The 24991-nt window shown below is 34.5% G+C and overlaps 1 protein-coding gene and 1 long non-coding RNA gene across 8 annotated transcripts in view; both read left to right on the forward strand.

Annotated features, from left to right (window-relative positions):
• Positions 1-316: 316 nt before the first annotated feature.
• LOC137000107 (uncharacterized) lies at positions 317-1951 on the forward strand. The gene is made up of 3 exons (XR_010890404.1): positions 317-410; positions 693-980; positions 1857-1951. It is a non-coding gene; the product is annotated as an uncharacterized lncRNA (long non-coding RNA).
• A 119-nt stretch (positions 1952-2070) lies between these two features.
• Positions 2071-24991, forward strand: part of LOC105674065 (uncharacterized) — a 77808-nt gene continuing 54887 nt past the window's right edge. The window contains exons 1-4 of one of the 7 annotated variants that reach the window (XM_067355851.1): positions 2071-2591; positions 2860-4514; positions 4767-12271; positions 15208-15415. In XM_067355851.1, the coding sequence (XP_067211952.1) occupies positions 15388-15415 (28 nt within the window). In that variant the 5' untranslated portion in view covers positions 2071-2591; positions 2860-4514; positions 4767-12271; positions 15208-15387. Of the gene's footprint in view, positions 2592-2859; positions 12272-15207; positions 15416-24991 lie in introns of those variants that run through there. The other 6 variants (XM_067355853.1, XM_067355854.1, XM_067355850.1 and 3 more) reach the window with 6 other exon arrangements.

Here is a 24991-nt window from a genome sequence, read left to right on the forward strand (position 1 = left end):
GTTCCAAACCAAGGTACCCGGGAGAATCTAATGTCAAATCGATAGAATAATATTGTGCAGCGATCTAGCTATCTAGCGGTCACTACACTTACTCTATTACGCGCCGTAGATAAGTATATAGTAACATGTGTAGATATGGTAGATCTCTTACATAGCTACATAGTACTATTCTATCGACCGGACCTAAGTGTTCCCGCGCATTTTGGCTCAAGATACAGAGGACGAACGCCTTGTATGCAGTTAATCGTGTATTTTATCAGTATTTATGATGAATCAAGTTCAGATTTTCCTTGAAGTGACAATCAAAGTGACGAACGTTTGCGAAACATGTCAATTACGGCGTATATTTGCGATGAAAAGCGTTTCGTTATTCATTTGACAGCTGGACTGTAAAACAGGTTATGATACCGGTGAGATTTTTTATGTAAATAAAGAGAATAATTCCGACATTCGCTTATGAAATTAAAGCGTACTATGCTTTCATCAAATATAACATCTTTGAAAATGCAGCTCATCAAAATTAAATCAAATAAAACATGTTTGCTTTGCACACATGTTACATTCATATTCGTATCCGATGTTTAATTGTTGACCAATTTAATTGATGATATATAAACCTTTTATTCTATACTTTTATGAATGCTTTTTTATCAATTTATCTTTAATGCTTAATTATATATTTATTTTTGTAGAGTACAAGAAGTGTAAATAGTACACTTGCAAAGAACAGAGCTGCCATCCTCTCAAACGCTAATTTCTCTCTGCACTGCTGGCCGCATCATTTTAGAACGCAAAACAATCGCTTCGTGATTAATCGTATTTTTATTCGTATCAAAAGCGAAACAAGTGTTGTTCTCGATCTTAAAATGACGGGTCTTTGCAGAACATATTAATTATCGTGGATATTTGCGATTAAAAGTAAAATTGCGCGTGTTCGGCGACTGTTTTGCGACCGGATCCTGATACAGGTTACATTTCCAGTAAGTATAAATTTTGAGGAAATTGAAGCGCAAAATATTTTTCATTTATTGTAGCATATTGAAAATTTAACTCGTCAAAACTGTATATAATTTATGCAAAATGTAATTGTTGTGCATTTATCTGTATTTGACGATCTTCACTAAGTCGGTGTTTGAGTCGCTTATTTTATGTGTATGATACGAAGTATGTATACAGTGTCGAGTCGACTGTTGCATATGTAATATTCTATGCTACAAGTGGCACAAAGTACGTTTTATGTTCGCGTACCGCGTTTATGTTACATGTATCGCGGTGAAATAAACTCAACGTGAATTCGCGAGTTTCGCGTGAGTGAAACATGCAAACTAACTTTTTATTAGTGTCATAGCATATGTACAAATGAACAAATGCTAATATTCGTCAAATCTTCGTTAAAATTGATGCTGAATAGTCTAAAACAATGGGTAATGTAGACAACAATACTCTGACTGGTGAATAAAACTATTTGCTTATTATTTAAAAATGCATATAGCTGTGATAACATACATATGTAATTACAAAATTTCTATTTGTTAGATATTTGTTTAAATATTTAAAGTATTTATTGAAGTTGTTTCTATAAATAACACATTTATCGAAATTGATTAAAAATTTTAAATATTTATTTATGTAATTGATTGAATGTAATCATTTATTATTTATTTAGCTTATTTAAATTTTTATCTAGTTTGAACAATTGAATGTTTAATCTTGTGATATTCAAAACGTAGTTGAGTTGTATGTGTGTCATATGCATGTGTATATATAAGAATATCAATCATCAAAGCTTGACAAAACATAAAAAATTCTGATTCTATACTTCGCTATATCAAGCTTGCAATACTTATTTTTTTCAGAGTATCATTCGTATACGCATATATAGAGAAAGTGTAATGGTGCATTTATGAAGCATAGATCTGCCACAGATTGCAATGCTGCGAGCGCCACCCTTCTTTTTGTAAGTACTTTTTTTTAAAACTTGGCACCACTGCGTAACATACGGACATTTTGTGATTCTTTGTGTATATTTTACTTGTATTAAAGATAGATAAAACAATTTGTATTATAAAAGATAAAATAACTGCAGAATCTTTTCGAGAGTGTCAATTAAAATACCGGGCGAGTGCGGAATGTGCGGGTGAGTATGAATTACTGCCGATATTTGCAATTACAGGCGTTCTGTCGATTGTCTGGCAATAGAATCGTGAAGCGGATTATAATTTGATTATTGAGTATAAATTTTAATGCAAACAAGCAGAATAATTTCTACATTGACATAAAAGAATCAACTCGTGATGCACTTTGTATATATTGTATAACAATATCAATCATCGTAGCTTGATAAGACATAGAATAAATCTGATTCGATACATCGCTTCGTCAATGCTTGCCATACTTTTTTTTAGAGTATTGCACGTATACGCACATACATAAAAAAAGTGTAATTTATGTAATTTATGAAAAATGCGCCAAAAATTGCAATGTTACGCTCTTCTGCCTGTAAGTGTACTTTTTTTTTTTAAATTTTGGCAGCACTGCAGATTCTTTTTGGGAGCGCCGAATAAAGCAACGGGCGAATACGGAATGTGCGGGTGAGTATGAATTACCGCCGATATTTGCAATTACAGGCGTTCTATCGATCGTTTGGCGATAGGATCATGAAGCAGGTTATAATTTCAATGAGTATAAATTTTGATGTCGTAGACAAACAGAATAATTTCTACATTGACTTAAAGGAATCAAACTCTGATGCATTTTATATATATATGAATATCAATTATTGTAGTTTGACATGACATAGAAAAAGTTTTATTTGATACTTTGCTTCATCAATGCTTGCAATATTTTTTTTTTTTTTAGAGTATTACACGTATACGCATACACGTAGAGAAAGTGTAATGGCGCATTTATGAAGAATAAATCCGCCAAAAATTGCAATGGTACGAGCGTCACCTTTCTGCCTGTGAGTGTATCTTTTTTTTTAATTTTGGCATCACTGCGTAACATACGGACATTTTGTGATTCATCGTGTATATTTTATTTATATTACAGATAAATCAAACGATTTGTATTACAAAAGATAAAACAAGTGTAGATTCTTTTCGGGAGTGTCGATTAAAGTAACGGGCGATTGCGAAATGCGCGGGCAAGTGCGAAATGCGCGGGCGAATGCGGAATGTGTGGGCGAGTATAAATTACCGCCGATATTTGCAATTACAGGCGTTCCATTGATTTTCTGGCGATCAAGTCGTAAAGCAGGTTATAATTTCATTGATTATAAATTTGGATGTAGACAAACAAAATTATTTCTACACCCACTTAAAAGAATCAAACCGTAATGCACTTTCTGTTAAATATAGCACGTGCAAAATTATTGAAATTTATATTTAGCTTATGTATAAAATGTAGTCGGATACATGTTCGTACTTGACGATCTCCGCTAAGCTTATTGATATTCTTCTTGATTATATGTTATAAAGTATGTATACAGTGTCGACTTTGTTATTGAATATCTAATATTTTGTTTGGCTGCATTTGGCACAAAGTACATGTTTTGAGTACCGCCATTAACGTTTCGTGTATCGCATCGAGGTAAATTCATAACATAAATTTGTCAGTTTACTGAGTGAACAAGTAGTGATCTTCGATGTTGATCAAATCTTCGTTGGAAGTGATGCTGGATAGTCCAGAGCAAGAGGAAATGTAAACTACAATATTCTAACTGGTGAATAAAACTTTATTATTTAAAATCTGTATATGTGTGATAACATACACATACACAATTATAAAATAAGTTTTAAAGTCACTTTTTAAATATTTATAATATAATTACTCATATAATAATTGAAAAGATTAATAAAATATTTAATAACAGTTTTATTAAATGTTATTAAGAAAATTTAAATAATTATTTACACAATTGATTGCATATAATTATGTTTTATACAGACTAGTGCGTAATCTATAATAGTTAAAATATATTTTAATATTTTTCCAGGTACAGCTAATAGCGTATTTGGTTAGGGTACAACCCGGTGAGTGAATTGTACATGCATGAAAATATCGCATGGCATACAATATTTTCTACTATGTATTTACTCTGTTTCTAATTCTTTTTCTCTTTTTCTCTATCTTTTTATTGTTTTTACTTACCTCCACCAAGATTATCGTTGTTTGTTTTGGTTTTTATACATTACGAAGTACGTGCACAGTGTCGAAAGTCGATCGTTAAATATGTAATATTCTGTGCTACAAGTGGCACAAAGTATATTTTATATTTCGTGTATCGCGTTTATGTGTTTCGGATTTCGTGGCGTGGTAAGTTCATGAGTATCGTAAATTCGTGAGTTTTGTATAAGTGAAATGTGCAATATGTTAACCTTTGGATAGTGCGTGTAATAGAAAATAAATATTTTCGACGGTAATTTTTGGATTCATCTAATCATCGATGGAGCTGATGTCTAAGGCAGTAACGTCGTTTGCAGCGGATGAAGCAAACTACAATACCCTAACTGGTGAGCATAATATTTGTTTATTATTTAAAAATGTATATATCTATACATACATACATAATTACAAAATTTGTATTTGTTAGATATTTGTTAAATATTTAAAATATTTATTTAAATGATTATTTAATTAACACTCATTGAGTATTTTTTTAAAATTTAATAAAATTATTCGTGCAATTGATATATAATATGACTATGTTTTATGATAACTACTATAATTGATATTAATTGAAATATATTTCTACATTGTTCCAGGTACAGCTGTTAGCGTATTTAGTTAAGGTACAACGACCGGTGAGTGAATTGTACATATATGCATGAAACTACTGCATGAAATACAATATGTATTTTCTATCATCTGTTTTTCTTGTTTCTATCTCTTTCTCTCTATCTTTTCACTCGGCAATATTTACTGTACAATTGTTACTCACGCTTTGATTATTATATTTTTATCTGCAAGTTACATTTTACAAATAAATACAAACAGTATTACTTAGTTTCAACCTTAAAATAAGTGCAGATACATTGTAATTAATAAGTATTAAATGAATGGACTAGATAAGATTAGAATGATATTGGTGCATTATAAAAATAGATATACGATTAATAACTTTAGTCGGAGATGTGAGTATTTTTGTACTTCATAAATTACTTAGAATTTGTTATATAAAATATTTTCTGTTTATCTTAATTTATGCTTATTGCATACATATTGCAACAAATTCTGTGAATATTGTTTATCTGTATTATTTTAAATAATATTTAATTCTTAATGAATATATATTAAAACATTGCACTGGTTTCAGTATTTAAAAAATATTTGAGAAATAGGAAAAGAAGGAAAAATATATGTACACACCAAAAAATTTGACTTTTTTTTTTTTTTTATTTGATAATACCGTTTCATTGAGTGCACTTTTAATTTATTTTTATTTAAAAAAATGTTTATGATGTATATAAACACCTTATCCCAATTTTTGTTCTTTTTCAAAATGTTAATAATATCCATAAACTATAAATTTGAGACTATTTGATCTCTTGTAATTAATATTTTATCATATAAAAAATAAGAAAATTGTTTCTTTTCGTCGATATATAATGACTTTTATTTTTAAGCTTTGTTAAGCGTTGTGTATTCTCACGTGCACAATAAAACGACAAATAATCGTACTTATGTTCTAGAGTTAAATATCAACTATAATTTATTCTAGTCCATTTATTTTAAGGCAATAGATCTTTGAAATATTGTAATTATAACATATATATTTTACATAAATTTAATTAAAATATTTTAATATTTTAAAATCGAAATATCTGACATTATTTTCACAGATTTATTATCTTAATAACGAAATGAAAACAATTTGATCTCGACTTATCGTACATGATGTGAAGCAGCGGAGTTGTTGTTCCATTGATCTGCAAAGTTGATCAGTAAAAATACAAAAGAACATTCAGATTATAGCTGCGTTTAACATAATTAGTATTTGAAAAATAATTGCGTACATTAAACCTTTTATTGATTTTTCAAGTAAGTAGCTAATAAAAAAATTATCAACATTTGATTGAAATATTAATAAATATAAAAAGTAAAAAAATATTAATTGTTTTACTGAATTTTTTAAAACATGTTGTGGGTAATATTTTGCAACTAAGGTAATAAATAAACGATAAATACCTGAAAGTTGCCCCGTTATGAGTCTCTTCTTTTTCTCAATACCCACTCACGGATTCACAATACTCGCGAAAATTTGATTAATTATTATTGCGCGACATTTTATATAGTATTCCCGATGCGTACTTTGTCATAAAGACAAAGATAATACTCAGATATCAATTGCACAGATATATATATATATATGACACTTTGTAGAAAATGACGGAAGAATATTTGTAAATTTTTTTTTATTTTTTATATTTATTTCAAACAATTAAATTGTCGATTCTTTTTTCATAGCTATTTGTTTAAAAGATAAATAATAGGTTCAATATGAGCAATTATTTTTTTTAGTACTAATTATGTTATATACTGCTATAATCTAAACGTTCTTTTGTATCTTTCAGATCAACGGAACAACTCCGCCGCTGCGCATCGTGTACGGTAATTTAAGATCAAATTGTTTTATCAGATAATAGGAATTTAAAAGTATGTTTACAATTAATTTATAAAATTAATTGTTATTATTCTTACAATACGCTAATTTTTCTAATTATTTTTGGACCATTTATTTAATATTTATTAATTAAATATCTGCATTATTTTAAAAAGTTCGAATTGTATTGTATTAAGTAATTAAACCCATAGACAGAGAATGATTTTAATACCCAATATCTGTATATACATCAGATATTTACCAAACAACAGTATCGTTTATTGACAGTGTCAAAAAATGACTATGTAGTTTCAACTATAAAGTGGATGCAGATAGCAGTGCTGAACTGGGATCGATAAACAGTCCGCGAGAAACGCCGGGATGGTCGCTCTTATTGTCAGGTTTCTGTTTAGATTAGCATGATTATTCCAGACTCAAACCCGTGCGAATAAAAATAGATTATCCATTGGGGTATTTGAAATATATGTTATTATTATTACTCATTCATAAGCAACAGTATTTGTCGATATGACAAATATCATTGTAGGTTTGATTTTTTTATGGGAAAATTGACAAACATTGCCAAAGTCTTCAAATTGAATTCATAATAACACTAATTATGCATTCAACATGTTTAGAAATTTACGACTCAAAAATAACTAATTAATTAATTAGCTAATTATCATATATTATAATTATATATATTAACTAATTATCATAAGTTAAATTACAAAAGAATATATATGGAATTATTATTAATGTATTCAATTTCTCTCTTTAACGTCGGATTGGTCGAAAACTTCCCTTTTTCTTTAATTAAATTCATATAAAAAAAGAAGAAAACATTTGATTATTTTAATATTTAAGAATAAACTTGCTAAAATTTGCATTTATACTATGTAACTCCTGTATTTATTTTAGAAATTTATGTTTATTGAAAAAATATTATGCTGCATCTTGTGTTTCTTTACTACATTTATAGGCAGTTACATTATCAGAGCTATAGATTATGATTTCTAATTTACCGCATCTATATTACGACGTCATAACTGACATCATCAATTTAAAAAAAAAAACCTTTAAGAAAATATTCACATCAATGAGAAATAGTTCAATGTAGATGATTAAAAATATATCTAATGATATAAAAGAATTCTTTCTTTCATAATGATTTGATGATATATCTACAAATATAAATAAATAATACAATAAATAATACAATAAATAATACTGCTCCAAAAATCTTATGTTGCCGAAAATCTTTATTGATGGATAAATAATAATTAATAAACGGTAAAGCTTTTGATACAAAATCACTTGCCACATAAATTATATAATTGCATATTATTATAAACTACAAGGAAAGTCGATGTGTGTATTCTGGTGAAACTTTATTTTATAATATATAAATCTCCGTTATATTAATATCACATATCAAAAATTTTTGTATGATAATAATAAATCATAAACACAATCTACATTAAACTATTTTCTCGAGGGGAGCGAATGCCATAGTTTCTAACACAACGGCGAGTATGAACGAGGGGGTAACTCTAACGGTTCACTATCTTCTAAAGATAACCTGGTACGATAAATCGATGTCGTATCTCCCATTTTTTATTCGTTGTTACGTTCAATTGTGTAATGGGCTCGGTACGTACGCGACCGTTCCGTAACTGTGCATACATGCACCACACCCCCGGGTCGGGGATTCGCGTCCGGTGCATCTGTTGCATCCCGCACGCAGGCGAACGCGCGCGCACGCTCGGATGGGCGCATGAGAACGGCTCTGGAGCGCGGGGGCGGCTGGTGGCGGCGGCGGCGGTAGCGGCGGCTGCTCTCGGAAGAGGTGGCCGCGCCGTCAAGACGTGCGGGGGTTGGAAAAACGACAGAGAAAGCTCGTATAGCGGGCTACCGGTTACTACGCGGACGCATGCCCGCTGATAGCTCAGTGGAGCGCGCGACTTCGTGCCGTAAGCACACTTCCTGCGGGTCTCTCTCTTCTCTCTGTCTCTCCCGCTCTCTCTCTCCCTCTCTGTTCTCGTCGTCGTATGTGTAAGTGTGGGTGCGCGTGTGCGCGCTTCTTTCTCGCCTCGCCTCTCCTCCGCCTGTCTGTCTCCACCTCGGGTTCGCTCGTCGCCGCGAGGATGGCAGGCAAATAAAATCGGTGGTGAGCGATGTAGCGCAGGGGGGAGGGGGTAGTGATAATCGCGAAAGAAAGAGGGCAAGAGGACACGCGGGACGCTGTGAGGGACTTTTCGTGCGATACGAGTGAATATAAAATTGAAAGAGCGAGGCAAAGAGTTTGCGAGTGATAACGAGGAAAGAATAAGTCCAAGGAATTTGCTAGTGTATAAGATTTAGAGTGATATGTATTTGAAAACAAGGGGATGCGCGCGGAAAAGTAGGATGGAAAGGGAGGTAATAATTGAACGAAGACGGAGGCAGAGAGAGAGAGCATCGGTAATATTTAAGAAATTGAAGTATCTCAAGTGAAAGCAGATGTAATAGTCTGTGTCTTCTCCCAGATATGAAGCGGGGTGCGAATATTACATGAAGTGCAACGTGAATAATTTAATTTCGTAAAAAAGAAATTTTTCTAAATACAAAAAGAGGCCACACGGCTGCCTGCGAGAATCCATCGAGATTACGAATACCGCCGAAAAGAATATAAAGTTGCGAATAATAGAGAGCGAAAAGAAGATGAGAGTCTACCCGTTTCTTCGCGTGATCCAGGAAAAATAACCCACGAACGTTGATCACGAAATCTGAACAGTAATGGTTGAGAAAGATAAAAATATAAGGAGGTAAAGAGAAAAAAGAAATTTAAATCACTAATGTTAAAATTGAATAGAAAACAAGAGAAAAGAATAAAAATTGTAGCAGCATCGAATATGAATGGAATTTTCGTATTTTTTTTCACCTCATTAAATACTGATAACGAGATAATACTTAAGAATACTTTAAACATCTCTCTCTTTTTATGCTTTTTCTTTTGCATTTCTATAGAGCATCGCGTAATTACCGAAAAAGAATTATAGAAATCTCAGTAAAGAAATTACTCATATTATTTACGTGCAACATGCGTACTTTATTCATCTTCTTATTGTATTATCCGTGTCGACACGCGTGGATGCTTACCCCGCAAATCCGTGGCGTATAAATACCGCATAAATGCCGCTGTCGAATAATCTATACAATTAACTGTGTTGTACACATAGCACAATCGGATATTCACGCTTTTGCATATCCACCGATCGTTTTCTCTCTCACTCCCCATTTTTCCAAAATTGGCGCGGATACACATTTATTTCACAGCTTCTGCATAATATATTCGACCATTAACAACGATATCCGAAGTAATGCCCGTGATTCAGGTGCCGCCATATTTCGAGACAGTTGAACATGTATAGAGTGTCGCATTTATTTTCACTTTATCATATTTTACGATTATGACATACGAAATTTTACGATATCTCTCAAATAACTCTTTTATGTGTACTCAGCTGTAAGACTGCCCTTCGTGTATCGCGTCTTATTCCTCGAGTTTTATACCTGTTAACGGTGTAGTATATTATATAGAAGTCTGTGGTTTATTTCCAACCCGACAGCCGGAACTGATAGAAAGGTTTCGCCAGCTGTTTGTTATGCAGAAATCGTGACAGTTGCTTTCGCCACCTTTTCCGACCTGACGTCGACGCGTGAATTTTCACATCACAGAAATGTCCGCGTATCTCTGTTGCGAATGAAAATCCAATTAAATTTTAATTTCGTTATCGCGAATTTAATGTAAAGCAAAATTAATCGTCGTTAAGTTTCAAACAATTATCTTCTTAATTCAATGTATATTCCATAAAATATGCATATTACGTAAGAAAAGATCAATTATCAACAGTTTCGAATCAAGTATGCGATTTATGTGACAAATTTTATAGCCAACCAGAGATAAATGTTAGGTGTATTTCACGGAATGGAAATACGGAGTAATCGGTGATATATAGACGGGAGGAAGTGAAGAATCGGAATCTGAATGGCTATGGTATTTTTACGAGGTGTTATGCGATGACTCACGCTTAAGTATTCCATTGTGCAGAGTTCTGCACGCATTTGCTGTACATAGCAGGCGCTTCCAAAAATACACATTTCGTTTTAGCGTTTTGCGCACATTGATATGCAAACACATCAGTAATTCATGAACCGTAGCTAGTGCAGAGTTGCTGTAATAAAGGGAAGGAAACTAGAGAATTTATTAGAAATTTCCGAGCTGTAATAGGTGAAGAAATTCCTAAGAGTATTCTTCAACGCTGTCGAATAATGAAACATTCTTTGGGACGGGGAAATCAATAGGCGCATTCTTGTCTCCTTTTTCTTTTTTTCTTTATTCCTTCTCGACACTTTGCAACGTTTTTTCTTCCATTTTTTAATTGTTTAAACACTTTCCTCTTGGCGATATGAATTCGAGCGCTGGAAGAATGAATTTTTCATTTCAAAAGAAATTGTAGCTTTCTCAATTTTCTCTTGTTTTCTTCGTACTTCGGAAATAAAAGGGATAACGTAGAAATAAAAAAATTAGGTGAAAATAGAGTGTCTGTAGCAAGATGACGTGAAACAATATACACAGATTTGGAGTGATTTCAAAGTGACAAGCATTGAGTGCGATCAAACGACGAGATTCTGCTTTCAGCTTCGGTCTCTCCTCCAGTTTTGTTGTCAGGAGTATTGATATTTCGTAGCAAACACTCAAAGACTTGTGACGGACATCCGAAATATGAAAGACATATACTTGTTTCCGACAAAGGATGCGACCAGGAGTTCATCTTGGGACTCGTTCAAGTCACTCTCGCCGAGTGTCCGCGGAAGGAAAGTACCGACCAATACGCAGAGGATGGAAGCATGATTCTGGTACCGTGGGTCCGGCGTACTCGACGTAAAACTAGAAGAAGAGCGTCCTGAGGAAAGACGGTGGCATGACGAGAAATTGCGGGGATATGGACACCCGCGAGGACGGCGGGGTCGGTCGATCGCGCGGCTCGAATCTGTTGACTTAGCCGTATCTAGGGGAATATCCCGGCATGCGTTCGAACAAGCACGTCGTCGTACTTCCGTTTAAGTTACGCATTACGAGAGATTTCGTTCGCGGCACGCGACCACGGCAAGGAAAATCCTCGCGAATCGCCGACATCGCCCGCAGAATATAAATGTCTTCGTGACACGGCTCGAGAGAGGAAATACTCGCGCTCGTCGCCAATGCCATCGCAGAAGATCGTTTCGCGCGAGCATCGATCCCCGATATTTTCTGTGGCATGTGTGTGACCCCAACGACGCGGAAAGAAATTTGCGGCAGTAGAGCCTCGAAGAGACCCGGTACCGTGGGTGGTACCACCTTGTGCCCCTGGCACGGTACCGTTTCCTGAAGAACGAGGCCGGGTAGGCGTGTGTGCGCGTGTGCCCGACTAGAAGAGGAAGAAACACGGGGAACTCAAAGGTACCTTACGGTGCGGTGGTGCCTGCAGCTGAGAGTGTCTCCTCAAATCGCTCGAGTCGCCAAGCTCTCGGTGCTCGCGTGCACCGTCTCGAATTGTGCAAGACCAGCTGTGCGAATCGGTATCGAACGGTACCGTCGAAGGATGAGACAATCCGGCAGAGCATCGTGAGGAATAGCGAAAGGTTCGTTTTAATGCTAATCAAGTTGAGAATTGATAGGAGGACGTAGCACTATATTTGCAAACTGGCTCGGTTAGTTATACTTGCACAATGGGCTCCCTCATTTGAAATTCACTTTGCCATGAATAAGTAAATGAATAATCTGTCTTGCAGGAGATCTTTACATAGAACACTCTCTGCGTTCTAGAAATTGGTATTGCGTTCGTGTAAAATATTACGAACATTGTTTACTGTAGCGTGCGCTTTCGTTACCGTGGAGTGCGCACCAAATTTTCATCCAATAAGTTAATATTATCTGGAAGCGAGAGGAAAGATATATGGTCGTCTAATGTTCGATAATGACCAAACACATAAGACCTTCTATTTCCGGAGATCTCAATTTTCCAGGACAAAAGCTTCTTTCGCAACAAATACTATAATACGCCGCGCAATTTCATTTCGCAGCGGTTCCCAGGATTTTTTCTTCGATCGAGCTCAGCTCATTTTTATCCAATAATCACGCAATAAGCTCATATTCCCAGATATCTAGTCGCTCCGACATTTTAAGATAAATATTTTGATCTCTCGCTATATTAAAACAGCTGGAAAGTTAAGAACAAACAATGGTCTTCCGATGTATCATCGACAAGATTTTCTTAATCTGCGCGTGCAACAAAAACATTTTAGAACTAATTGCTATCTTGTAAAACAATAATATTTATTCTTACAATTTCAGATATTTTATCAGGTAAATCACATTTATTTAAACCGTGTAGATATCGAACGACTTTACAAAACCAACTTACTCAAGATGAATTGTTAGAATATATGCTGCGCGAGATTGAAGGATTTATTGGCTAAAGAGATTTGATACAAATAGTACATCTACAAAATATTATAATTTATGTACACATTTAATATTATTTATCTCAGGATAAGTGATATGTCTGCTTTACCAATTTCTGTCACATTAGTTGAGGACGGTATTTTTTTCTAACAAAAATATTTTATTCTAATGATTTTTAAATGCATTGATAATTAAGATTTTGTAATTTTAACAAGATGCTTCATAAATAATGTAATTCAGTGTGACTTTATCGTGTCACAAAGGGTATGGTGATTTATTCTCCGAAAGACAAACGATAGTCATTTGGTGGGACCATTCTCTCGACAGCTTCTACGCTTTTCTGAGCATTTTTCTTTCCCTCTACGGGCTTTATTAACGACGGTCTGATGCGTGTTTGAAATGACGATGTCTTGGTCACTAACAATTGAGTACTTTATTAAAAATCGTAAAATACACAAGAAATCGTGCAAGCAAGTTTTGAGAAATTTATTAAACAAATATTGACAAGTACAATGGAAAACAGATAGCCATCGCATACGCGCGCGTATAAATGTGATATGCAATATTTTAGCAGCAAAAAAGCTATTATTTATACTATTAATTATACTAAAAAATGAATTCAGCAAGATAATATTTCAATAATGAAGCATCGATCACAGAATCAATGTTAAAAATTTTAAAAATTCGATGAATCAAGCCTTAACAAGTAATTAAATTTTGTTCTTTGATTAAATTTAATTGAATTTTACTTCGATAAAAATCTTCTTTAGAATCTTATCTCTGGTCTTTAACTTGTCTTGGAAGATCGTTTTCTGATGTCTATTCTCAAAATTACGGGTGAAATCTAACGGAATGTAAATGCGCCTTAATTGCACAGTCGTAAAATACCGAGTGCAAACGAATAGATGCAGATGGCGAAATTTGTGAATCGTGTGCTGCTATTTTTCTATGACACGTCAATCGATCGCATCTCCCGGAACGGGGAATACCCGCGAAATTGAAATGGCCGCGGAAGATCGTAGAGAGAGGAAGGGAGGAATGCAATTTCTGTGCCGCGACACGAAAATTTTCGATGTCATTTCTGCCGTGCTGCTATTCGAGGTTACTGAGCCGTCGTGCCTATTTCGTAGGATTAAATTTTTAAGCATACTTTCCGCGCTGATACGGTGAATTAAAGAAAGAAAAGATTACACATCAATCGCGTTGACACGCATGAAGAAATCGCTGATTCAACATTTATGAAAAAGAGAAACTCAAAGATTTTATCATTTGATTGGCTCTTTTTCTCTCTATAATTCTGTGAGAAAGTTTAGAGTTAAATTCTACTAAGTGGATGCAAGTCGGGCATATCGGCCATTCTAGCTCTGCTCTGATAGTAAAAAGTTGATTCTAACTTCATAAGTGAACAAGAAATTGTCATTACGGTTTGACGCTTCAAGCGTTAGTAGAACAAACTTTCGCTCCCAGTTTGCGGTAAAAACCTCGCGTTTGTCGGTGACGCTATTGTAGGCGTCGAACTTAAAGTACAATAAAATAAGTTGTAACCTATTTTACTAACATAAGTAGATAGGATTTTACGTAAGCGCAAGCCGCTTTAATTAAAGAAATGCGTATTTTTTACCCACTGCAAGAACTTACATAACTTTTCAATGTAAAAAATTCTTCGTATACATTGTTAGGACAAACGATTCGATTATATAAAAGTAATTTTTTTTCTTTTTTTTTTTATGATTTCATCTTTTTATGCTGAACGTATTTTACCGATCTTGAATAAACGCATGAATGTGAAAGATAACGTCTCGAAACAGTTTATAAAACAGTGTAACATCTGCAGAGTTTCACAGTAGTCTGCACACGAAGTTGGCACCGATCTGTAGGTAGCAATAGTAATATTATATCAGGTATACGCGGAGTTAGAGCCACGGACAATCGATCATTATCTCATTTTTATATGAATATTGCAGCAACGACAACTTGCAACAATAATTTACATAGGTTTCCAAACAGTGAATTCATCAATCCTAAAAATAACTCCATGATTTGTGTTTACATTCGATAATGTGATACAAATCGATGTACATACGTACAAAAAAATCCCATTGTGTCTTTAAAGCGTGCGTACTTTGGTTGTTGGACGATGACCGACTGGCCGTCGTCGCGGAGATGACTACCAGGTTAGTGGCTCGTCCCGAAGACGACGACGACGACGACGAGGTCCACGAAGTAGAGCGAGACTCGGCCGTGGGCTATCACTGCCACTGATAGAGCCGGCATCCCGTCGCAGCTCACATCGATGCCGACCGCCACATCCACGAAACGAGGTATGACGGAATACGTCACTCGACGCGCCTCTGTTACAGAGTATCGCGAAATGTCTGTAATTTCCGTAAATCAATACGAACGTAAATTACTACGTAAATTCATACGCGAATGTCATGCGCAAAATTCTTCGTACCATCTGTTAGCTTCAACAATAAGTTCTTATAATCGATTTCTACAGGTTAAAAATATCCTTTATTGTATCGCTAAATTAATTACAAATGATTATGGAAATGGAATCTAAACTGGATTGTGGCGATTTTGATGGAATTTGGAAATATTCATCGCGACGTCTGTGCTGAGATCCTGATATAGAAGCAATATATTTAATATTTAATATCCTTTTTTCTGCAACAAAACTTATATCAAGTTTCTCGTCGTATGTGTAGAAACTTCAAGTACAATTTATCTTATCAAGATGTACTGCTCGCTAAAAAAAAGTTCTTAATTAGAAAGAGACAGAGAGGGAAGGAGAGAGATAGCGAGATAAAACTGTTGGACAGCAGTGACAGAGCAAGTATGTTACTAGGGCAATATTGGCCGATTCACTATCTTCCATCGTTCTGTTCCCGATTCCACTCTGCGGCTAACATAGCTAATGAAACAAAAGAGGGTGCTTCGTCATTGTACACCATGTTTAATCATATAATAGCGGCTATCTTATCGATAATCGTCAATGCTTACGCGTATCAAAACGCAAATGAAGTACATTTGTCCAAATGATTTCGCTGTTCAATTTAAAACGAACGTGATCGCATTAATTAATATGTACCACAGAAATACTACAAAGCAGATATCCATAAATCTTAACAAAATAGTAAGAAATCCGTACTTACTCAGAAAATATAATCGGGAAAGTACACTTTGACGAGCAAAGAAAGACGATATATAGTGAGATCCGAATGTAAAAGCGAAATACTGGTCTGAACAAACGTTGACATTATTTATCTTTTCTATTAAGATTTAAAACAGATGTCTCGACAATAAAGGTTACCGTTTTTTTTTTTTTTTTTTTTTTGTTTTTTTTTAATCGATCAGTTTTCTGACGCAATATCCATAAAGTTAGATCGAATTTAATCGATTGCAATAAGAAAGGACAAAGGGTCAGCTTTGAATAAAAAATTGTTAAAAAGTATTCTTGCTATCATAGAGATTTTGCTACGCGTAGCAGCTTTCTCCGTCGCTATCTGTAGATTGAAATGAAAGAGTGATCTGTTTCAATCTTGCCAACTATCGAGGAGGATAGATTGCAGAATTGTCAGCGGGAAATATCGGAGAAAAGGAGCTCGAACGGCTAGAGATACCGTCGACGGCGAAGTCGATGGTATTTAGGACTCATTGTTCTTCTAGTGGTTGCCATGCATTGACTTGACAGGCGCACCTGCGATTCTTTTCTCCGCCATTTGTTCCCTTTCGCTCTTATTCACCTGCCTACAGTTTTTCTCGGAGGAAGGCATTATGATCCCTTAATGGTGCTTTATCCTTGTTCCGTCATAATTTCCCCTTGAACTTTGATATTTCTTGTTGCTCCTGCGTGCTGTAATAATTGATAATAGGATGTGCAATTACGAAACGATTATAAATCCGCCTTTTCTTTCAAAAATGGAATTATTGATTACATATCTGTTCGTAACAGCTGACAATATTGATCGGAGAATTCATTTGATATTCGGAAGGCATGCATGCTACATATAAGTAAGTGTACAGTATGCTTTTCGCATTCTTCGCGTATCTTCGAGACAATCCGATCAGTCATCGTACGAATTTTACGCATACATGTCGACATTTTGACGATTTGAAGAATTCGGAGAAATAAACCTGTCTACCGCACACGATACCGAAATTCCGTCGTAAATGTCTCCACGAAGAATACTGATTTCTTCGCATTCTTGCGAGCAGAGAACAGTAGCTTCTCTACGCGGACTTGCGTGTTCATCCGTGTTCCATTTGTCTCCTCCCGAGTATCGATCGTCAAACGACACTGACTGAAACACCGCGTACCCGCAAGAGGTAACCTGTGGAATTGACAGAGCAAAAAGCTCCTTGCGGATCTGAAGTTCGGCGCGTGGAGAGATTTGCAAATTCGGCGCCCCCGGCACGAGCGCTCGCGAATATCCGTTCTATGCAAATCGGCAGCCTGCATGGCAAACGCGTTCGCGGACGAATTTCGCATACAAATTACTGAAAAACGATTTCTATTACGCGCCACGCATGGATACTGTAGCGTTAAAATTTAATATTTGCATGTACATCAAAAATCAAAAATACCTTAGCTCGCGAAGCTGCTTCAATTTTAGACGATTCGAAGCGTATGCATAGTTTCTATTTAGAAGTGCGTATAATCAATTTGACATATTTCTAAAGCGTTTGACAGAAAAATTAAACGCGATCCAAAAATATATAACTTATATAATAATTAATAAAAAAAATAGTTAAAAATTTTTTATTAATATGTGTAATTCATGAATATCTGGACACGATTCCTCAAAACTGTGTGAATTTAGTACAACTTTTATACATTAAAGCATTTTTCATTTTTTCATTTTTGATATACATACATGTGCATGTATTTGTATGCATGAGCGGGATATCGAAATCGAGTATCTGTTTATTTCCGATGTAGCAACGAATAATAAGCGCAGAGGTATAAATATTCTGCATACTTTTTACTTTTGCAAACTTCTTACTCCACTGTTCTTTTTTTAACTTCATCTCCATTTACTATTATATTTAAATATTGTTTCAATTCAATCTTTCTAGAGAGAAATTTTATGATTTCCATGTAGACGAATTAGTTTATATAATATTAAAATAAAATGCATAATGATAAATAGTACTTACATTTTGGAACTCATTGTCAGTAATATATTTAAATGATGGAGATTTTAATCCGGAACGAATACGGTTAGGACAAAGGCTTTAAAGAGCCGTTGTGAAATTTGCATGACATGAAAATTAATAGTATTTCTAATCTGTATGCAACTATAAATTGGATTTGTACCACGAAAATTGTGTCCATTAAGGAAGCATTAATAAGAGCGTGACTAAGGCACAATATTGCTATCAGCGCTTTAATCCTCTTACACATTTTTAAGCTCCCAGCGATGTAAACCGCAACGTATGTAAATATTGGACGTATAGCATTTTATCTATAAATAAAATCACTGAACGTAAAACCAATTATAGGTGCAATGCTTTTACATCAGACTAGTGGTTAGGACGGACATCAAAAAATTATTATACATTCTACTCGCGCGCCCGGGCGAATCCGATAAACTTATACCAAGAGAGAAAAAAAAAGTAGAGCACTGCAAAACTCCTATTGTCTTCGGCAGTTAGATTATAACCTGAGTTTTCTCGCCGAGGTCATGTTTACTCTGTCTATTGATCGTAGGATATCGCAAATAGAGTATGTAATCTACTTATGAAATCTATGGAGTTAGATATAGGAACACTTATCCCACTTGCACAAAGATGCAATTGATCATTTTATTTCCTCACAATCAGAAGAAAAAATATTTAGTCTAAATCTTTCTGCTTCATGTTTACACGAGTCCAAACTTAAATTTGAACAATGGAAATAAAAATTGAGAACTACGTGATATTTTATAAAAATAATTAACGCTGAAAAATAAAAACAAAAAGGGACCGATATATTTTATGTGAACAATTGGTACATTTGTTTTCAATTTGAATTCAAATGCGATTCAAATACGAATTCAATACGATGGCATAATATTATTAAAATTAAAGATTACTGGTTGTATAATAAAGGAGAGAAATGATCCGAATGAAATATACAAATTACACCAGATCTAATCGGTTTAATATTATTTGATGAAATTTGTGTTAGAATAATATTATTAGATCGAGTATTAAAATCGTTTCTCGATAATTTCTCCATAGTGCATTTATGAGTTTTCTTTCGTCGTGCTCATCGATCATATCAGTCGAGGCAGTCAGCTGTCTGGAAAATTAACAGCGAAGTCAGCAGTAACGTGAAATGTTCTACCGTAGATCGGACTCGGAAAATTCCGCGGAATATTGAAAGTGAGAAATTCGCTCTAGCTGTTTGCCTGACTAGTTTGGAATTCGACATCTCAATTAGGCAGAAACTTTTGAAATCTCATTTTGGTCTTTTAAGAATCGACTGTTTAAACGTTTCAAAGTAGTATCTCTCAATTATAGGATCAGAATTATAGAAGCTCGATTTTGCGTAATTCTTTTATAATCCATAATTTTTTTAAATAAATTTATCATACCGTATTTACGTACGATCATTTACGGATCCTTGAATCTCAAGTATCCTTGAAACCATGCTGCGTGATTTCAATTTTAAAAACGAGATGCTCGTGCAAGTGGAAGTTTTTTAGTATCAGCCATATGCGTCCGCGTCCTCGCATTTACGTAAATGCGAGTTTGAATCTCCACTTGATTTTTCTATGATTTGTCTCGCAACCAGAGAAGTCCACTTGAATGTCTTTCGCTCTATTTACAGATGTGCACGATTAATGGATTTTACGATTCCATAATAAGTACTCTCTTTTATGCATCACTATTATATTTTTTCTTCAAAAGTTATCACATAAAGCAAGAAACGTTTGAAAATAGCACACCGTGTGTGCTGAGAAGTTTTGATTTAATTCTTAAAAATACTCAGCAAGAGTGAGAGAAAGAGAAAGAAAAAGAGAAATTGCGATCAAGATCTTGTCGTCAACAAGAACCAACACGGCTCAGTTTTATCAGTGGGAAGAAGTGAGTTAGGAAATCTGATAAAGGAAATAAACTAAAAGGCTTTAGGTGCATCGGATTGTTAAAAGGAAACCGAAAAATTCGTCTTCGCCGACGGGCCCGCGGCGGAGAAATCATAGAGACGATCGACGAGGCGTGAAATTCGTCGATAATGGAGACTAGAAAGCTCGTCTTTTCCTTCTGCACATGAAATTGCTAAGCGGATATACCAAAAGCTGCTTGAAAGCAGGACTTCAAAAAGAGGAATTGAACAATGAAATGAAAAAAAGGATTGAAGTTTTAGTTGTTGAGTGCAACGATGCGTTACACGATCTACAAAACACATCACTCGAGTCTAATATCGGTATTGCGAACAATTTTCACAATTCTCGATAATTGATATTATTTATTAAATATTGTTATTTAGTTGAAAAATGTTGTATCTCATTTTGATATTTTGAACTCGTATCTTTAGACATAGTTAGTAATAATTTGTATAAATTTAAAAAAAATCTTAAACAAGCCGAGCCATATTTTAAGAAATTTTGCTTATTAAATTAATCTGTCAAAAAATTACAAAATAATTACATAGGCATAACCAATTTTATTTTGAATATCCATTGGATTCCTGGTTATCCCGATAAAAGGTTTTTAATTATCATCGTACTTCTTCATTGGAAATTCCTTTAGCCTACCGCGGAGTTATTTAAAATTGCCAAACTTTGCGGCTTAATTATCGCGTTATAACTTTCGATTAATATTTCTCATGGAGAAGCCTCAGCCTCTTGTACGCGTAAAATCCTTCTACACCAAAAAAAAAAGGAATAAAAAGGTTGAAAAATATAACCCAAATTTGTGAGAAGATTCTGGTAACTTTAGCGTTATGATGTAAGAATAATTTTTGAAGGCATTTTTAATGTTGGAAATATTAGCTCTCTAGGGAATATATTGTTGGCAAAAATGGAGCAAAATAGAAAAGCAAATATTAAAATGAAAACTATCTTCCTTAATTCAACATCGTTATTATTGTAATTTTATGCTATATATATTATCAGTTATTCACAAATTTATTTTGTAATTATAAAATTATATTTTCTCTCTCTTTTTCTCTCTTTTTTTATTCTACCGATATTATTTATTTAATATTTTTATTAAGTGCTGTTTAACGCTATCGCTTAAACGACAATAGCGTTTCAATACTTTTCAATTTACTTGAAGTCTCGATTCTTTTAGTTTTAGTTTTAATTTAGTTTAGTTTCTCGGAGTAACGAAACTTTATGAAGCTTTCCATTAATCGACATAATGGTATTCATAACTTGAAAGTGAAAAGTTAGCGCGATCTAAAACTTTTTACACTCCTTTCTTCCCCGAAAAAAATAACTAGGAAAGATCATTAAATTGTGACGCAAATTGTCGGAATCGTACCAAATGTTGTCGCTGCAGGTCAGGTTGGGTAGGAATTCAGGAAACGAGATTTCCATTGTTTGTCGATCACGCGTTGTAACAATCACAATTAAGGTCTACGATGGGAGCTTACTCCATCATCCGCATTCCGTGTTATTGGCATTGCAATATTGAAAACATTGATCAAATTTAATGCACGTTGCGGGAGATGCAGCAATCCATTAATCATATTAACTTACGGGAGACAGTTAAAGTTGTAAATTGAAATCAAGCCGTTTATTTGAACAAATGTATATTTGCTTACATAAAATTAAATGTAGATCAGATTCTTATTTCTAAGCTGCCAAAAAATCGCATGTTGAAATTATCTAGAAAAGTATTTTTATATTTATAAAAGTTATAAACACAAATATTTATTCGGTTTTAGATGCTGCATTGCATAAAACAGCGAATGTGTTCTTGATATTTCATATTTTCTTAATTCAGACATAATGAATAAACACCGAGTTAGTTTGAAATACATATGGAACACGTCAAAATCAATTACGTTGAAATACAACGCATTAATTCGATACTCCAATTGAAACTTGCTAAGACTCTTAAATCAATTTTACTTACAATCAGATTTTATTTAATACTAGCGCGAGAATTTACGCATGCATAACGTATGTAATTCACTTGGCGCGGATCGAAAAGGTTACTACAACACGATCGGATTTATCTAGTGTGAAGGTTACTATAATGTAGCGGATAGTGTAGGCGTTCAACCGTGTATTTTTCGGAAATCATCCGGCGGTGAGTCAACCCGACGATTTCGAGATCCGATCGTATATAGTTCATAGTCGAAACTAAAACAGAAGCTCAGCCGTGCGCATCAGCTGTCGAATTAAAATGTTATAGCCCAAAAGCATATCAGGACCCGCTATTAGCTATCGTATGTAAATATTATTTTTAGCAACTGACGCATCGCTAGAATTTTAAACGAGCATAGCCGGTTTTTAATTCGTTCGGCGATTAATTAACGATGTAAAAAAATATTCCCCGAAATATTTCGGAATAGCATAATACAACACAATATAACAAATTTATGATGAGATAAATATAAAAAGTATAAAAAGATAATTAAACTGATAGCGCGCTGGAGCTTGTTAGTTTGTTCAGCATGATGCGCGAATTGAGAATCACTGAGGCTTTTAAATCAGCCCCAGTATGTTGTTTAGTTGCTCGTTCCCGGGCAGATAAGCCACGTTAAAAATACCGTGACACCCCTGGCTCTTCTACTCTCTTTTGCTTTGCAAAGATCTTCGTCTGACCACTACAATGCTTTCATGCCGCTTCTCCTCCCTCTTTCATTCTTATTTGCATCATCTCTCTTTATTCTTCTCCCCTTCTTCATTTCTCTCTTTCATTGATTTCTTCCTTTGTCTTATCTTTCTCCTCGGTCGTGAGACAAAAAGTCAGTGGAGTACCAGAGCAAAATCTGCTAAAGATATCTCTTCATCACATCTTTTTTTGGATCTGATGGCCGAAATGGATGCAGCTTGATGGATAAGCGTCACGATAGCAAAATTCAATATCGGCACAAATGCGATTTTCTACGGCATTGTGCAGATGAAAGGGCAGACAAATTTTTCCATTTTTATATAAATTTTTTAAGGATATTTAAAGTGACAAGCTTAGAGTAAAAAATAACACAATACACGATGACGTTAATTCGACTAGTTTCTAGGACGTACTACGATATTTTTAAATAAAACACGTATTTTCGTACCGCAAATGAAATATGCACGTTAATTCTAATGACTTCGCGTCTCTGACCTGGAAAATATTGATTAGATATTAAATAATATATGATGACTGGATGTGTCTTTTACACGAAGTTGTTTACGGAAATTGAATGTTGCATTAAAGATTAGATGAAGAAAGCGATAACACATAGGTATTCTATACCACTAGACATATTTAACATATATTAGCATATATTGATTATAACTGCTATAATATATGAAATGCGATTAATTCCCAAATATTTAGCCAATTTGTAATTGATTAAACGTAAATAGAAATTTGGGATATTAATTGCAAATAATAATTTAAATATAGAAATAATCGAATAAGTGATGAACGATGAGATAGCAGAGCTATGCCATGGTTTTCCCACACTTGAAAGTGTGTAATAGGTGATGTTAATTAGAGGACACACTAACGGAAATAAATTGGCAATTGTATGAATATTTCCCTTTCTCCCTTCCCCCCTTTTCTTTCTCTCGCTCTCTCTTTCCTTCGCCACTGCGCATTTTAATTTTATTTTAAAATGAATCGTTTCAAAGGGTTTTAATCAATATTCGCTCCATTTTAATGCTCATTTTATCACTCATAACGCCGTTATGTACGCGGCAATAAAACTTTATTAAAATTTTAAAGTAGCGACGAAAATAAAAAAAATTGTTATCATTATAGGAAAAACACTAATTTCGCTTATACAAATCACATGCAAAATCGTGACAGAATGAAAATGAATTGACGATCATATAATAGCATTAGTTTTTGACGTATGTGTTTGTTAGAAATATATGTGTTCTGTGAAGCGATAACTCTCGCCTAGTAGCTATACAAAGAGAGAAAATTTTGAACAATCGATTAGATAAAATATACAATGTTTATATAGAGAAATCCAAAATGATCCATATTTATCGCATCTTTTCGAAACGGTGAAACCTCGCAAATATGAAAGATTAGCAGACAGGAACAGAGTATATCTTTTTCGTCTTGCTCCGCTCCCTTTTCTCACCTGCTTAGCCACTCAATTCTTTTCATGTCAGCCGCCGTAATAAGCCGTCTTAAAGCTCACTTTGAGGTTCTCCTGTTAAATCCATTGCGCAATGAAAGGAATAAGGATCTTAAAGGACAAGGACGAGGAATATAAGAACAAGCGGGCAATGAGATCAGCTGGACTCGATACGCGCCTCAAATGTATTAATGCACAATGATAAAATGGCGTGAGGTGGAGGGGGAGGGAAAGGGGAAAGAGGTGCAAAACTGAAGGGGAAAAAAAAAAAGAAAATGCCGTCGACAATCACGTCGCCGCGAAACGTCCTTCCGCGCCCAAGGTGACCCAGAAAGTCATTTGAATTTAACCCGGGCTACGATAAATGGCAAACTTCGTCGACAAGCAGAATAGGACGTAGATTAACTGCGCTTTGTACCACGGATCGATACAGTTACAATGAAACAGAAAGGCTAATGGATTTGAAACATGAATTTTTACGATTTTTACGTTCGGCGTTTTGCGAATAGAATATCCCTTTTTCGGTCGAGGAAGAATCCCGCAAACCGACATTTCAACACAATCTGAAAGCGTGTGATTCTAGAGTAAACTTTATATTTTGTCGGTGAATACGTACTGTGTCACCTTTTTTGCTCTTCCGCGTAAAACAGAAATC

This window comes from Linepithema humile, chromosome 5, assembly GCF_040581485.1.
Source record: "Linepithema humile isolate Giens D197 chromosome 5, Lhum_UNIL_v1.0, whole genome shotgun sequence".
Lineage (NCBI taxonomy): Eukaryota > Metazoa > Arthropoda > Insecta > Hymenoptera > Formicidae > Linepithema > Linepithema humile.